The sequence below is a fragment of the Enoplosus armatus genome, chromosome 18 (genome assembly GCF_043641665.1).
Source record: "Enoplosus armatus isolate fEnoArm2 chromosome 18, fEnoArm2.hap1, whole genome shotgun sequence".
NCBI classification, from domain to species: domain Eukaryota; kingdom Metazoa; phylum Chordata; class Actinopteri; order Centrarchiformes; family Enoplosidae; genus Enoplosus; species Enoplosus armatus.
Genome location: NC_092197.1, coordinates 17884591 through 17901435, shown reverse-complemented (window position 1 = coordinate 17901435; position 16845 = coordinate 17884591). Strand labels below are relative to the sequence as shown.

At 42.4% G+C, this 16845-nt stretch overlaps 2 protein-coding genes across 2 annotated transcripts; one reads left to right on the top strand and one right to left on the bottom strand.

Annotated features, from left to right (window-relative positions):
- Positions 1 to 3533: 3533 nt before the first annotated feature.
- On the bottom strand, positions 3534 to 9300 carry LOC139301138 (AN1-type zinc finger protein 5-like). The gene is made up of 6 exons (XM_070924449.1): positions 9126 to 9300; positions 6049 to 6233; positions 5764 to 5911; positions 5298 to 5401; positions 4826 to 4954; positions 3534 to 4310 (listed from the first exon to the last, which is right to left on the bottom strand). The coding sequence occupies exons 2-6, from the start codon at positions 6203 to 6205 to the stop codon at positions 4162 to 4164; spliced, it is 687 nt and encodes a 228-aa protein (XP_070780550.1). The 5' UTR covers positions 6206 to 6233; positions 9126 to 9300; the 3' UTR covers positions 3534 to 4161.
- A 1337-nt stretch (positions 9301 to 10637) lies between these two features.
- On the top strand, positions 10638 to 14135 carry ccnb1 (cyclin B1). The gene is made up of 9 exons (XM_070924343.1): positions 10638 to 10671; positions 10933 to 11061; positions 11527 to 11643; positions 11751 to 11939; positions 12018 to 12176; positions 12288 to 12524; positions 12618 to 12758; positions 13124 to 13234; positions 13375 to 14135. The coding sequence occupies exons 1-9, from the start codon at positions 10651 to 10653 to the stop codon at positions 13477 to 13479; spliced, it is 1209 nt and encodes a 402-aa protein (XP_070780444.1). The 5' UTR covers positions 10638 to 10650; the 3' UTR covers positions 13480 to 14135.
- The last annotated feature ends 2710 nt before the right edge of the window (positions 14136 to 16845 follow it).

Sequence of the window (16845 nt, the reverse complement as noted above, 5' to 3'; positions counted from 1 at the left end):
AGAGCTGTGAGAGTGAACCAAAACAATAACATTGTGGGCGTTAAGATAAGTTGAAACGTTCCATAGAGCTGAGGGGATCTGCAGAGTTGGTGATAATCATTTGTGGGTTCATGACTACAAGCAACTATTCATTATAGCATCTTTACGTGTATGTCTGTGTTTTGTTTCATGACTGTGAATGTGTTGACTGTTGATTGTTGTTGGGTTGTTTTCTTTTTGCTCCAGCTGTGTTGTCTGCTCTGCTTTCTACACGTATACCAGGGGAAAAGCTGATCATAAAAAGTACCATTTACGGCAGAGTCATGAATCATACATCAAACTGTAGATCACACTTCAAATGTATAAGAACAGAAATGCAGAAACCGGAAACTTATGACCCAGGAAATTAAAAATCAAAGTGCTTTTGGACGAATGATCATGGATTGATAATTGAGAGAAGAGCTCCCACAATTACTGTATGTTCACTGTTGATCTGTGCATTTGTTTCTGTTTTTTTTTTTATTAATCTACTATTTAGTCTATAAAATCCCAAATGCCCTGAGTGCAAGTCTAATGCTGTAATATTACTGCACATCTGTGACAGGGCAAATAGGACGGAAATAAATAAATAATCCATTTAAACGTATTATAAGTGTAATTTGTTTTTCTGTGGCCTGTTACTCTGAATGTCTGTTTAATCTGTTGTCCATGTATGACTGTATTAATCACATTGTTCAAACAGTGCTGACCGTATGATGTTCAAAGTTTAATCTATTTCAAGTTACCCCTTTTAAATGTACAATGTCATGGTGCAACTGCTATTTTTATTGTTGAACTGTTGAATATATTCATGTTTGGGTTTTTGTTCTAGTGCCACACACTGTATGTTAAATGGGATTATATATGTCTGTTACGCCACCTAGTGGCTATCCACACAAAAAAAACATGTAAATCGAACGTTCACTAACCCACAACTGCTGTTGCACAACTGTGTATTACTAAAAATATTGAGAGGTCATATTCATTTTTTGTGAGAATATATTTAATACATCTTTTATATTTCTTTGCGGTTTCTCACAATCACAGAAACAAATGCACCAGATGAGTACAGAAGATGTGAAAAGCCTCCGAAACTGAAGGATCTGAAAATTAAAAATGGTGTCAAATAAGGGTCAATAACATTTTGAGTTTGTGAAATGACGTTCAGAAAGAAGAAGAATTTTCATTTGGGGAGACTAACTTTTCACTACACTTCTAAATTCATTAGTTTCAGGGTTCATATGCAACACATAAGGTTGTAAAATATTAAAATAGTTATTTGTCACTTACCTATTCTCTAGAGGGAGTACTTTCAACACTTTTTTTTGATTTGTTGTCTTTGTTATTTTTTTTTAAAATCCTAATAGATGTACATCTGGCTTGATGTTCCATTTAAAATATGTAGTGACCTACTGCGTCGACAGTGTGGGCTTTATGACTGCGGATCATAAAATGATTGTAGGCGCACAACAACCTATCAACACAAGAGCAGCAACACCGAGAGAATACTTCTGTAACGGTAACGTGAGCCCATGAGGTCATGATACAATAAAAGATTTAAAACCTAAAGCAGAACCAGAACAAGTGTTTGTGTGTGTACCAACCGAAAAGATAAAACGCTCTGGGTGCTCAGTGTTTACTTCTGCACAGACACAAGATTATTTGGGGAACCATTTCTGCCCTCATCCTCGTGGCTGAAGTGTTCACGACACCATGTGCTGCTCGTGCTGATGACTAAGTACACTCTGCACGTGTGTGTGTGTGTGTGTGTGTCAAAACATACAGTCCTCATGGTGAGGCGGGGGAAGCGGGTGTCATAACGTGCCCCGAGGCCACACTCACTGCAGCAGATCCCGTTACCCCTGCGGTGACACGAGTCCCGTGGAGACACGGAGCTGTGGCAGACACACTGACAGACGGCAGCCTGCAACTGTCCGCCGGACGTCACTGGACATCTCAACCGGTTCCAGGAAAATGTGCTCTGTGTATCATTAAAAGCTGTAGCTGCAATCACATGTTTACAAAATGTATTCCAACACTCTTGGCGTTATTCAAATCGTAATGTCACTGGATATGTTGTGTTGGTGTATGATGTGTATTTGCTGTATAGCATGTTAGTGTGGACACTCTCCTGTTATCTGAGAAACTGAATATGTGTGTCGTTGCTGTTTTCTTCCTCTGTTGAATCTTCTGAGAGAAACAAATCAAGAAAAAGATTCGGAAAGAAGGAAACCAAGTCAAATAATTAAATATGTTTAAACGCATCTTTTTTTTAAAGACAAATGTTGGTTAGAACTAATCACTTGTCGTCCTCTATGTCTGCTGTGCATTATACTCAAGACTATGTGTAAAGTTCCTACAACCCCACAGGTTTGGGATGGATTATTGATGGCATCTCGTCGATACAAATCTATAAATGTGCGGTTTTAGTGTGCAGGTTTTCTCTTCTTTAAATACGTTCAACAATTCCACAACTTCAAAACTGTAGTAGTTATAGCTGAACTGGTGACATTTCCCGAAGGTTGGTTGTCCCAAAGTTTCCACTCTGAAGAGACACTTATGAAGTAGATTCATATAGACGGAGGTTAAAAAGGTCCGAAATTAAGTTACATTTAGACCGGACTGGACGACAGCGGTACATTAAAATGAACAGCCATGAGTTCTTGATGTTATATTTGTGAACATAATTTATTTACATCATACAATTTATTCTGTATTATTGGAGGATTACGCGCACTGCAGTATATAAATAAAGATGTTTGTACAAACTTGCATAACTAAAGGGTAAAAAAACAAAAACAAATGGATTAAGCAGCCAGATCGAAAATCAACATAAACTGAGAATTATTAATAACCTACGATCACAGGTGTCACGAACGGTCACTGCCGGCACACAACCACACCGCCTCACACAATACTCACACACCAGCAGCCCACATCTACTCCCATAAACACACACACACACACACACCACACCTGTGTTTGATACACAGTGTGCGACAGTCCCAACACTCCCAATGTTGTGAATTTGTCAGCTCACATTAAAAAAACAAAAAACAGAGGAAAACATTCAACAGTGAAGTAAAAGATGAAAATATTAGTGGAGCTAAACCCTTCCAAAGGCAAGAATTAATACAAGTTTAGGCTACTTGTCAAACAACAACAACACACCGCATACACACCACGTTTCTGAAAAACAAAACAAAACAAATTCAACAGTCAGGTGACGTGTGTCGTCATGTGACTTCAGTGGATGGTTTTAAAGACCTAAAGAGCAGGGAGCCGACGTGCCTGCCATCCAGGTCCCGGGCACAGAGCGGGTCAAAGCATTCAGCCCGAGATCAACAGGAGAGAAACGACGACGCTGTGTTTCTGGTGCCGCACACACAGCAGGAGGGAAGGAGTATGAGCCAGCGAGAAAGGGCTTGCGACAAAGTCTCTTTTTTCAAAGTCTCTTTAGCAATAGATCTGAGCTGTGTGTCAGAGGGGGCGGGGGCGGGGGGGGGGGGGGGGGGGGGGGGGGGGGCAGAGTGGACGGGATTCCAGCGGCACAGAGAAGCATTTCAGGTGGATAAAAACTTACCAGGATGCAAAGTCTGACAAGTAAGGGGGGGTTAAACTCAAAAAGAAAAAGAACAAAAACAAGACAATATCCATTTTGCTACTCAAGCCAGCAGAGAGCAAGCACGGCTGAGATGGACGCCGTCAGCCAAACAGCAGTAAGTAACAGTCTGAGAGTCCAAGCAGGCCCAGGTGTCTGAGCTCTTCCCAGGCAGAGTTCTCAAGGAGGATCACAAAAACGGGCTGGACAGCCATCAACAGCATTTATCTAAAAAGGGTAATGACTTTATCTTCAGCAATCTCTCTCAGTCACTTCCCGTGATATGGACTAGCCCATCCTCACACACGCGCTTTGTTTGTTCAATACAACCATCCAAAAGTGTTAAACTGACACACAAACAAGAATGAAAGCTGAAAACATATGTGAACTTTCATGCACTGGGGGGAAAAAAAGTCCTGAATGTGTAACAAACAAGAAGGAGGGGGGGGGGGCAGGTTCTTCAGGAAGAAGGTTGGGCTCAGTCATTATTCTTTTTTAAAGCCGATCGCTCCCAGTATTCAAAGTCAAACTGAGAGTCCTCTTCATATTCTCTGGATCTTGTCGGCTACAACCACGGGGTTCTCTTTGCGAATCTTGTCAGCAGCTTCAGCTTTGTAGTCGTACGGACAGTTGTGCTTGTCAGAGTAGCGGTGAAGTCCGCAGAACAGATTCCCACAGCGGCAGTCAAAACCTGAAATGCCACAGGAGAGAAGAGGCCGAGTCAAATCAGTAACAAGGGCTAGTGCACTGTACACTCTGACATTAGACTTAACAGAGGCCTTTTGCAGGGTCTTTATGCTGTACAATGTTTACTGTCGGAAATCAATGACTTCTGAACCAATCATCTTTCTGTTATTCTCCTTTTTGGCTCTTTGCTGCCTCAAGCAAAGCGCTGCATTTTTACATTTGCTGCAGAAGATTGTGATTTTTTTTTTTTGTTGTTGCAGGCATTGCAAAAATGTACGTTTATCCGCTACTTGCATTCTGCTGGCAAAATGGCAGAAAAGCATAGGTTGCTGTGCGATGGCTCTAGTTTGAACACATTCTATTGGCATCCTCAGCCAAAAACACAGCTGCCACCCAGAGCAATCCCATTGTCCAGCCACAGTTTGAACAAATAATAACACAAATGATCTCATTTAAACTAAAAGGAGGTGCAGGTTTGTTTTTTGTTTTCTTTAATTGGTTATCTGTGTTATTTCTTACCTGTAAGGCCAACCTTTTTGCGGCACATAAAGCATCGATTCTTCTTGGGCTTGGGGGGCTCTGGGGCTTTGTAGTCCTCACTGCCAGCAGTGGAGGGATGGGAGGCTGAGAAGGTGGGCTGACTCAACACTGGAGACATACAGTTCATATGTTAACTCAGTAAAGTATCTCTCTTACTAACCTAAGGAGTACACGCCATTATTTAAAAAAGAAAAAGAAAAAAAAGAAGCATTTCCCAGACTAAAAGATTCCTCATTAGAAACCAAATGTTGATCATCTCACAGTATAAACAATCAGATCGCCCAACTGTAATGACAATGTTTCAAAAGCTGAACATTGTACTGTAAGCTTCACAATCTTATTTCTAGCAGGACCGTTGTATTGGCCTGCATTACACTGCCATGCTTGTCACTATGTTGGTCCTCAGTATACATCCTCTATGAAAAACAACAGGTCCATATTTGGTACCCACCTGGCTCTGTGAGCTCTATTTTGCTCCTTGATGCGCCTTTCTCCTCACAGGAGAGACTCATCTCAGTCATCTGTTGTGTTACAGAAATGGTTGTTGAACCCCCACTGCCAAGGATAAATAGGACAAAATTAATCAAAAAAGCTTAAAATTTCACAACTGTATGAATCTGATGAGAGACACTCATGACGGGACGGTATTAAGGCTATATATTGTTGCAGGTTTAATGGCACCTTTAAGTGAAGTTGTGTTTACCAGAAGACGCACTGATGTGGTATTCATGACTTTGTACGTGGAAGCACGGAGTTTGCAAATTATGACATTTGTTAATGTTTTTAAAAATGTCGATGCAAGTTGCTATGGACTAACAGTGTACTCAAACTACTTAGTACTTATTGTGTAACGTCCTATTTCAAAATTGTGACCTTTGTTTGAAGGCAGAATAATAAACACTGATGGGCCCCCTCACCTGAGAGCCTCGGTGGCAGCAGCCTCAGCAGAGGCGGCGGCCTCAGCTGCCACCTCTGCAGCGGCAACTGCAGCAGCTGCAGCATTATTCAAGGTGGCCTCTAACCTCTGGATGGCAGAAGCCTCGGCTGTGGGCCCACTGCTGCTGCCTGAGGGAGACAATTTCACAACATGTTACAGTCAGACCCTGAGGACAAAGGCAGTGCAGCTGCAGACAGGTTGGGAGTTCTCTCTTATGTGCACATGGGAACAAAAGAAAACCTGTGACAGACACAGCGGGCCTTACCCACAGTACTCAAAGAACTGACTCCTCCATTGTTCTGTCTTGACAGGTGCTCCTTGTGGCACACAGAGCACATGCCGTTAGTCCTAGGGTTGCCATAGAAACCACAACCAGTGGGGCAGAGCATAGGAACTGGACTCTGATTGGTTTCCTGGGCCATGGCTGTGTCTGCCACCTGGTGAGCTGACCTGGAGACACAAACAAAAAGGACACACACTGGAGAGATGAGTGTTTGTGTGGGTACACACAACATACGGGTGAAAAAAAGTCTAACCTGAAAAATGATTAATAGATAAATGATAAATAGAGGTCCAGAATTAATTAGCGTAGGTGAGGGGAGTTTCAGTTGTTCAGAAACTATTCAGACGGCTCAGTGTGAAGATAATCAATAACCTGTTACACTGAGACACTGACCTATAGAGAGATATCATTACTGTTGGAGAGATTAGTTAATTAATCGCTTTGGCAACAATTATAACCAATAAATAGTAAATTATCAAGCTAAAATGAAAAATATTCATAAATCCAGTTTCTCAAATTTGTCTGCAGATTCAAGCCAACAAACAAACATCTGTAATTCACAGGTCAACGGTGTAATTTCACCCCTGGCTGCAGTCTGTCGGCCTACTAAATCACACTCAACCTCTGGTTCAACTCCACTTAACACGCTCATACCACACTATGCATCACCAGGTAGCAATTATTAATAGGTTTAGTGACAGTTCATTATTACTACTCGTTATTAACACATACTCACATCTGACTTTGTGCTTGTTTAGCTGCTGAGCTACTTAATGCACTTAACACAACATTATATTTTAGTTTGCACAGGGTCTTAAAACAAGATTGGGGGGAAAAAACAGGCACTCACTGACAGAAGCCACTGTCTCCACCAAAACAGTAATTCTTTCAGTAGTAGAAGGAAAAACTAGTTGTAGTCTCTTCCATCTAGCCTGCATCACTAAAGGTTCACCACACTACCTGAATGAGATAATCATGTGATTTAAGCCATGATATGTATATGTATATATATCTAAATATACAGATCATCGAACATTGTACAAAAAGTTGGCGTTGAGTTCCTGATCAGATTTGCCGTTTGGACTTTTCACAGCAACCTATTTTAGTTCAAAGATGGTCTTTTGTGTTGTGTGCTTCAAAGCACTGGAAACAGTAGTAAGTGGACCTTGACTTCTCCAGTTGAAACCTTGATTATAGAGATCCTGTATACCTATTTGTCACAAATAGGCAAGTAGGGGAAAAAGTGTATGAAATGTTTAGCTAATATTAACATAATTACTGCTTACTCCAAGTTAGAACACAAAGTCTATGAGTCCCCTCTTCTCTAGCCAAAGTTACTATGTGAACATGAACTTGCATCAGCCTCATAATGACATTGGAGGTAGTTGTGAGGATATCAAAAGAGGAGAGGACTGTTTATAATCATTGGTAAAACACGGGGGAACTAAAAAGGGAAGTATTCACATCACCAAGTTCAGATTCCAGTGAGTTGCATCAGAGGCTTCCTCCTTTCCCCCAAAACTGTCACAACACCACTGCAAGCTGCACCTTCACGTGTGTGTGCCTGCAGACTGCAGTGCTCCATGCAGCGCCAGGCTCACATGGACATGTGTACGGTGGCTTTTCTCTGTCACAGGGGCGCAATGTGACACTGTGATCTCAAAAGGCACACCCACTCACGAGTTACCTCAACACAGTAAGGCTGCGAACAGATCTATTTATAGACAACCTCGAGAGTCCTGCAAACAGAGCCGGTATCATGCCAACACTTGTATCCTCGTCAGAGTAGGTTTCCCCTTCACAGATACCATCAGCTTTCTAACTAGCTGGTGCCATTGGCGTCAGGTAATGGGGAACATTTAAAAAAAAAAAAAACAAGCCCAAGGGTTGAAACACATTATGAAGACAGAGGCTGCCAAACTCTGACATTGGTACAAAATTCAGCACAACACCTGTAGATCGCAGAAAGAGTCGAGCACGTTCATCACCGAGACAAAAGCCAAAATCACTCACTGACCCCAAGATGTAGTGGTACCTGACTCGTGCCAACGTCAAATTAGCAACATGGTTAATATCATCTCGAGGCTCAATAACCCCATCTCTAGGTAGATGTGCTCAATGGGGCTGGTTTAATTAGCCAATATCATTTATCTCGGCTGCAGTCCTCGGTTGCTTCCTGACAAACACCGGGCCACCGCAGTGTCACTTCCACAAATCCACTGAGTCATGCTAGCAAGCTAATGGCTGCTGCTACCGCATTTCTTTCGCAATTCATGCTACATGGGACCGGGCAGCACGAACACTATCACATCTGACTAGTATTATAAAAGCTTCTAATTAAAAAAAAACACAACCAAAGCGCAGTCCAGCGATATATTGTTTAGTCCAGTCGCTCGTATGCTAATGATAGTTAGCAACAACAACCGTGTGAGCAGATTCTCGTGATCTCGCTACTGTTAGCGTGTTAGATGTTAGCTAAAACAGTTAGCACTGTTGTTACCTTTGCTTTGCCTGTTCTTTGTTTTTGTTCCCACCACAGACCAACTGAATATCTTGACATTAGCAAAGTGCCTTTACCATGTGAAATAAGGGCATGAATCAAAGCGGTTAACGTTAACAGACACATCAAATAATCGTAAAACCGTTAACTTGTACACAGACGCTGGTGGTGCTGCTACCAGATTAATGTTAGAAAAGTTAAATAGTCTTCATTTTTAGAAAGTGGACAGGTTGGTGTTGGAACAAACACATTGAAGTTCATGTTAGGTTTAGTAGCTAGCTGTTATTACATGCGAAAATTGTATTTAGGTTAGCATAATTTACAGCAACCTCGCAGTTGGAGAAGGAAAGTTTTCAGCGACACGTGTAAACCAAACAGAACAGTTCTTTAATCCTCGCTAGCTAAGTAAGCAAATTTTATATTAACGTCGATGCTAATTGCTTTCGCTAAAAATTGACTTTAAGATTGTTTTATGTTAGTGTTTCACTGTTCACTTCAGGAACTTCCCAAACAACCACTTATGCTAGCTGGCTATGGTTTAACTAGTTGGTTGACTTACCTTCTATGTTTGAAAAACGTTGGTTTTTCCTGAAAGTTTTTGAATTGACGGGATAACTAGGTTTATATTGACGCTAACTAACTAGGGCCGTCTAGATAAGTCGTTGTTTGTGCCTTTCTTTTCAGTCTTCCAACGCAGACTCCACTCTGCCTGGGAGTACCTCTTGCTAATTCCGTTGACGTCCTCTGTAGCTGATTTGTGGTGGCATCTGTTTTGCTTTACGTGATGCGTTTGCGTCCCCTCTTTTCCGGTGGACGTCACGGAAATTGTGATGCTCTGATTGGAAGGCAGGGGTGTTGGAGTATAGCCACAAAAGATTTCAGGCTATTACAGAACATTAAACCTGCTTCTTCCGCGAAGTAGACAGACAATGGAGTCGACCCCATTATTGTTCATGTAATCAGGAAGGATCAGTGTAGACGTGCTGTCTGCAGATCCAAGAGAACACGTTTTGAGAACATATGTTGCCTTCAAATGTTCCTCGCAAGCTCCACTTTCCCTGGGGATTTCTATGCGTTCACTATTCAGCTTTGATTCACTCTACCTAACCTTGTTCTTTTGTCCTGTTAGGCTAGTCGTATCTTCCTATGGACAGTGACAGTGAATGGATGGATTACTAAACAGGCCTAGGCACAGGGAACGGGTCCAAGGGCCCAAGAGCCTCTGTTTGAAGTGACTGTTATTCTTGTCACAAAGTCACAGAGCTCAGGTAGAGGTAGGGTGTCCTTGTCATTGTTTTTGTTGTCCTTATCATTTGATATTGAGTAGCCTAGCATGGATCAACAATGCCACATACCACAGAATGTATAGCAAAGACTGGTTTGCAGTGCCCATCCCAAGATGAGCTTTTAAACAAATGCATAGGACTCACCAAATAAATAAACACCACAAAACATATTTATCAATAGTTTTGATAACAATTTTGTTGACACAGCTCACCATCATTCACGAGGCACACAAAAGGTAAGAATAAACTTGGTCTCAGAGATAGGCTTTCCCTATATTCCACAAATATATTTAAAATAAGACAGAATTGGACATGTCTGTGTGTATGCCAAATAATCATAATAAAGCCTTGCTCCGACTGATAACTGCCGACTACTTGTCAAGCCAAAACGCATGTAATCTGGGATTTATTGGTCACATGTAAACTTTTATTATAAATTTAAGTAATTATTTTAATTAACCCACTCCAATGAGCACGTAAATGTGTCCATTCATTTGTTCGTTTACGCGAGGAACAAATTAAAAAGTAAGTAAGCTTTAGAAAGTGTGATAAACAATCAGCAGGACGTAACAGGAAAAGGAAGGGAAAGAAAAACCTAAATCACGTGACCAGTGGTTGTCCGGGGAACGCATTTGAAACAGATGCGCTCGACCAATCAGATGCTCGGAGAGATCAGGACACAGCGAATCAGCGTGTAGGGAGCGAGGATTTAAACCAAGACACTAAACCTAAAAACTACACCGCATCATTCTCCATTACGATTCACCGTCTTTTTGTGGAAGCAACGCACGTTTCGAAATGGCTCTTCGAGTAACCAGAGTAAGAACTGAAAGCCTTTTTTTTTGTTGTTGTCATATATTCGTTTGTTACTGATTACTGGAAAGTTGTTTATAAGAAATATCTTTTTAATTTTAATTTTTTTTCGAATACTTACCATGTTAAATGTCCTCGTGCGTCGCTTGTGGGGTCTGCTCTCGCGCAACCGTTCCATAATAGGAATTCGACTGAAGACTCGGCAACCCATTATAGCTTAATGCCATGCAATATAACCTAACGCTAAATGCACTTCATTCTCCGCAGAACCGCTTGGCTTCTACCAGGACTGACCTCGGTGGAAAGGCCTGCTCGGTGACCGGGCCCACACTGAAGCCTCGAGCGGCGCTGGGCGAGATCGGAAACATCGCAGTTAACAAAGAAGCACAGAAGAAGGTAAAAGTGTGGCATTGTAATACCTCGGGAGGTCACCGCATTTATCTTCCGGTGGAAGATGAAGTAAATCATTCACCTCATTCCTTGAGGTTCAATACAAAGTCTCTAACGTTATAGACGTGCATTAAAAATCCGTTCTAGGCTTTGTGGGCTGATGCTGACTTGAAAAAGGTCTCACTGTGTTTTCATGGGTCATAAGTTAAACCATATGCAAAAAAAAAAACAAAATGCCCAATTACACGCACTTAAATTTTAGTAAGTAGGGTTGCTGGCCTCAAAGGATAGGAAGTGCCAAAATGCTTGGAGCCCAGGTAACGTCTAATATTCAGAAACCTAGAACATCTTTTAGATGATTAGAGTGAGCAAATATTTTTAAAGTAGAGTCAGATCTTTAAAACTTAAACTGGGTAGCCATTTATATTTAACACTTCAACTCTGGCTTGACTAATCCATCTCTCATTTCAGAATGTCAAGGCGGAGGCCACAAAGAAGACCAAAGTCTCCACCAGAGTTGAAAAAGCAGTTGTTGAACAACCAAAGCCAAAAAATGTTGTTCCTGTTAAACCTGAGCCCGAGGTGCAGGTGAGTTGTGTGCCCAATGGCTATCTGGCCATTTTGACACAAATGACTGCCGGGTGTGGCGCTTCTGTTTGTTTTTTAAACTCTCATTGGGATTTCCTCCGTTCCAGGTTCTGCCTGAACCGGCATCCCCCACTCCAATGGAGACTTCTGGCTGTGAGCCTGCTGACCTCTGTCAAGCGTTTTCCGACGTCATACTTCACACTGCCGTCAGGGACGTGGATGCAGATGACTATGACAACCCCATGCTCTGCAGTGAATATGTGAAGGAAATCTACAAGTACCTCCGACAGCTTGAGGTGAGTAAAATTCGCTTTCCCTTAAATCTGTCTACCCCCCCCACATTTTGGTTTTAACCTAATTCCTTGTCTTCTCAGGTTGACCAGAACGTCAGAACCAGCTATCTGCAGGGTCAGGAGGTGACTGGTAACATGCGGGCCATTCTCATAGACTGGCTGGTGCAAGTGAACCTAAAGTTCCGCCTTCTGCAGGAGACTATGTACATGACCGTGGGAGTCATTGACCGCTTTCTTCAGGTGAGCGACTGCATTGAACTTTTGTATTGATCAGTTGCTAAAGTCCTGGTCTTCTACTGACATGCTACATGCCACCCCAGTTTCTAAAATCTGCATGTGACTTCAAAACAGGACCACCCAGTCCCCAAGAAGCAGCTGCAGCTCGTCGGTGTGTCTGCCATGTTCCTTGCTTCCAAATACGAGGAGATGTATCCCCCAGAGATCTCAGACTTTGCCTACGTCACCGACAAGGCCTACACCACCGGCCAGATCAGAGACATGGAGATGACTATCCTCCGGGTGCTCAAGTTCAAACTAGGCCGCCCTCTTCCCCTGCAGTTCCTCCGAAGGGCCTCAAAGATTTATGAGGTTTGTGGCAGCATCTTGATCCAGCAGAAACTAGCTTTGGCATCTTTTGTTTTACCAGCCACTAACCTCTCTTTCAACTGGCCTTCCCCTCAGGTAACTGCTGAGCAACACACCCTGGCGAAATACCTCCTGGAGCTCACCATGGTTGACTATGAGATGGTTCACTTCCCACCTTCCATGGTGGCAAGTGCTGCTTTGGCTCTTACGCTCAAGATCTTGGATGCTGGTGAATGGGTGAGTTAACTTCTGGTCACCGGTGGCTTCATTAAGTGATACAGGATTTAAGGCACCATAGAAATTCAAATAACTGGAGATATGCATCTCCAAACACTAGATGTCAATGTACCTTTTTTAGATTTGTTACAGAAGTGGAGTATTAGTGTGGCTGGTGCTCAAAATTACATTCTTTGTCACTCTTAAGCATAATGTATTAATATGCTAATATGAGCCCGACTGGTTGGTCTCTAGGCCTAAAGTTGCTTCTAGTTGCAAAGATGGGATATCTACTCTCGCTATGGGAAGTCTGTGTGCCAAGTAGGAGAAATGCTGAGCTGTGGTTTTTGAACTTCAAGGACAAATGTTCTGAAATGTCTCTTCAGGATGTGACGCTGCAGCACTACATGGACTACACAGCAGAGAGTTTGATTCCTGTGATGGCACACATTGCCAAGAATGTCGTGAAAGTGAATGACGGGCAGACGAAGCACATGGTAAGTGATTAAACTCTTCAATGAGACTGAAACATCACCTGGTGCGTGATTGGTTGAGATGTGATCTATAGACTCTCAACCACAAGGCACATTTGTCCAATAACTTTATTTTATTTTTTTTTTCTCCCCCCCCCTTGCAGGCCGTTAAAGGAAAGTACTCTACTTCAAAGCAGATGAGGATCGCCACAATCTCACAGCTCAAGTCTTCAGTGGTGAAGGATTTTGCAAAGCAGCTCACCCAGTGAGATGACTAGACGTTTTTGGCACAATGTGCTGACTTGTACAGATGTAACTTAAACTTTTTAACGTGGCTGAAGGATCAGCACGCCGAGGACCATGTCGGTGGTTTGCATGTTTAACCAACTGAAACCGCATACCTTTACTGACTCTTCTCCAAAGCATGCCCCAGGGTTTTAATTTAACTTTTAATTTCCTATTCAGACCCCCATAGCCCACAAAACGTCAGTTCAGCCTTGGGGGAATAACTGACTTGCCCTTCAGTGACGTGAATCCTGTCACCTATCAGAAGTATTTACTCTGCGTGAGATTCAGTCGGCCACCACTGACTACTATAATGCTAACCTAATTCACGATTTTCACTCTGCTTACCACATGGATTGTTAACTCACTACTTGCATTAGCCGACTAAATCTTGACTGAGCACCTATTCTGCACTCAAATGTTGACACGTGACTTGACCAAGTCGCCAAACTTGTGTCCCTGTCGAGTTCTATTCGTGGCATGCTTTGAAAGGGTCTTGTGGACAGGTGTGGCCCTCTTTTATTTTTAAATGGGATCGTTTTCTGTGTGGCAGTAATGTGTAAAATGTACAGCAATACTTTTTTAAAATGATTTTACATTGTCTTGTTCTTAAAGCATCTATTAAATGGTTTCGACCAGACACTTGCTGCTTTGTCATATTTCTTCTCACCACTAGGGGCTGCTCTAAGACTAGGTTTAAAGTAGCCTGCCTTGGCGCTTCAGTTCTCTGCCCCATGTGTCCTCATGAGCAGAGACTCTTAAAACATTATGGGTCTGCCTTATGTTTGGCTCCCTCTGGGCTGCTGGCTGCGCAATATATCTAGCAGAGATGCAGTGGGCATAGTATGTCCACCAGAGCAGTTTCTTTCAGCTGCAAAAATGTTCCACTCGGTACACATGTAGGTCTTGTACTTAATTTTTTTTATTTATTTTTTTTAATTCAAGCTCCAATTGTTATTGGTTTCAAATTCAGTATCCAGTGGTAAAGCTCTCTGTAATAGGGCATTATGTGTAATGTTGTAACACTAAAGGCCTTTGTCAAAGCAGACATTTTGACTTGACGAAGTAGGAAAAGCACAGGTGTTACTAACAAAGTGTCAACCAGCATGTGCAATTCCAGGACCCTGAAGCAGCTAAATAGAATTCAGCCTTTAATTTTATTTGTGCATGAGCTTTTCTTACTGTGACATGTGTCCTGTGAAAAGACAGGACAGCTATATAGAATGGCATTTTGACTTTTCAGATAATTAGTTCACCTGCTTAGCAAAGCATTCTGCTTAGTTTCTCAAATGTACTGTATCAGGAAATGTGTGTAAGCCATCGCCAACCCCTTCAGTTGAGTCTCCTGACACGCGTCAGCGGCATGATCAAGACGTGTAGGCTCCCACTTCAATTGCATCACATCAAGCCACAAGTATTTAAAGCAAATGGACAGAGCAGAGTGGGAGCATTATCACTTTAACCCGTTCACAGCTGAGACCCTGGGGGGGGGACCAGCCCCCTCCCATTATACATCCTCCCACACCCAGGGGGACGCCAGGAGAGCTTTGCTGCGCGAGACCACCTGCCATCTGCGTGACGAGAGTCACTGTGTACATCATCAGGATCATAAGGCCATCACTCTAAAGGCCTGCTGGAAAACAGCTTGAATACATCTGCTGCTGTATAGGCAGACACAACAAATCATCTGCTGCTGAAAGGGGAAAAACATTGAGGCTTTGGGTTTATTGTAGTTCATGCTCAGAGTTCATACAGTGAAACATGAGGAGTGAGTTCCACATAATCAGAATCAGAAATACTTTATTGATCCCCGTCCCATTCAAGATTACAAAGCAGCATAAATTTAGAAATAAAAGTATGTACAAAATAGAAATAGAAAATAATGTATATATATATATATATATATATATATATATGTATGTATGTATTGCACATAAAAGCTGAGTGGTACTTTAACTGTCTTGTGAGGTAGAAACACAGCCAAATAATGAAATAATGTTAAATAGTGTGACACAACCTTGGTGTAAGAATCTAAGCTGTGCGCCTGTCACCTGACACAATGACATGTAGGCAGTAATGCTGCATCCTTTCATCCGTCCAGCTCGGAGCCTTCTGTTGTTCTCCACAGAGACACTTGATAATTAGCCTGAGTTATCCTGGAAAGCCAGGCTTTTAAACCCACTGATCACACTGAGACTTCATACTTGGAGGCTGAGGTCATGACTGGGCAGCCATATCGGTTTACAAGGCAGATTCCTCCTGCGCGGGGCTCCAAACCGTACACTTGCAGCTGCCTGGAACACTATTTGGGCCTTTCTGACAAAGATTCAGCTGTGTGACATTTAGTATGATGGAAAATTGGACACAGTGGCAGTTCAAGACAACTCAGCCACTGAACACTAATGCACCCTACTTAGCCCTAAAATGCTTTAAGGATCAGTCCACCCAAATTACAGAAAAAAAAATCATTTCATCACTCGACTCTTCTGGTATGTAAACATGCAAATAGTTTTGGTTTTATGTTTAAGGTTAAAGAACGGCCTCTGAGATTTCTGCCTTTACCCCAATGCAATGGGCGTGAACGGAATTTACTTTGTGGCACAAAACAATCAATTTGCCACCAATGAATGAACAACTGTGGTCCAAAAGAGCAGCAATACATGTGATTTTCCTGCACAGACCAAGTGATCAGACCTGATAGAGTCTGCTGGGATCCACTCCAGTATTAGATATATAAACAATATACACAAATCCAAGACCCACTGCAACACAATAAGACCTTCCTTGACCCGATTTGACTGAATATCACCCTGACCGGTTCAGGTCCTGGGTTGGGTCTCGGATTCTAGGAACTGAGTGAACCCGTGACGACCTCCACACTTGTGTAATCTCGGGTTGCGCTTGGAGACAAGTCTTTAAACAGAAAGCCTTCTGACTTCGGTGATCCCCTCACTTTTAATCTCTTTCACAGTGAAATCTCTCGGCATCTAAACGATGGTTTGGCATGCCATTTTACACTCATGGTTCCCAGGCTACGCCTCCTGAGGGCTTTGATCCCCTGACTTTTTATCTAGCGCCACCATGACGTTCACATTTTTGTATCTTATTGAAATATACTTCAATAAAACTATTTTGGTTCAGACATTCATGTACCCCTCAGGCTGAATTGTGATAGTCTTGGTGATCTCGTAGAGTTTCATCTCGCACCATGATCAGGTCAAAATTTCTGTTTGACATCCCCATCAGCCTCTGCTGTACTTTGTGTTTAGTGCTAATTAGCAAATGTTAGCATGCTAAACTAAGATGGCGAGCATGGTAAACACCTGCTTCATATCAACATGCTAGCATTG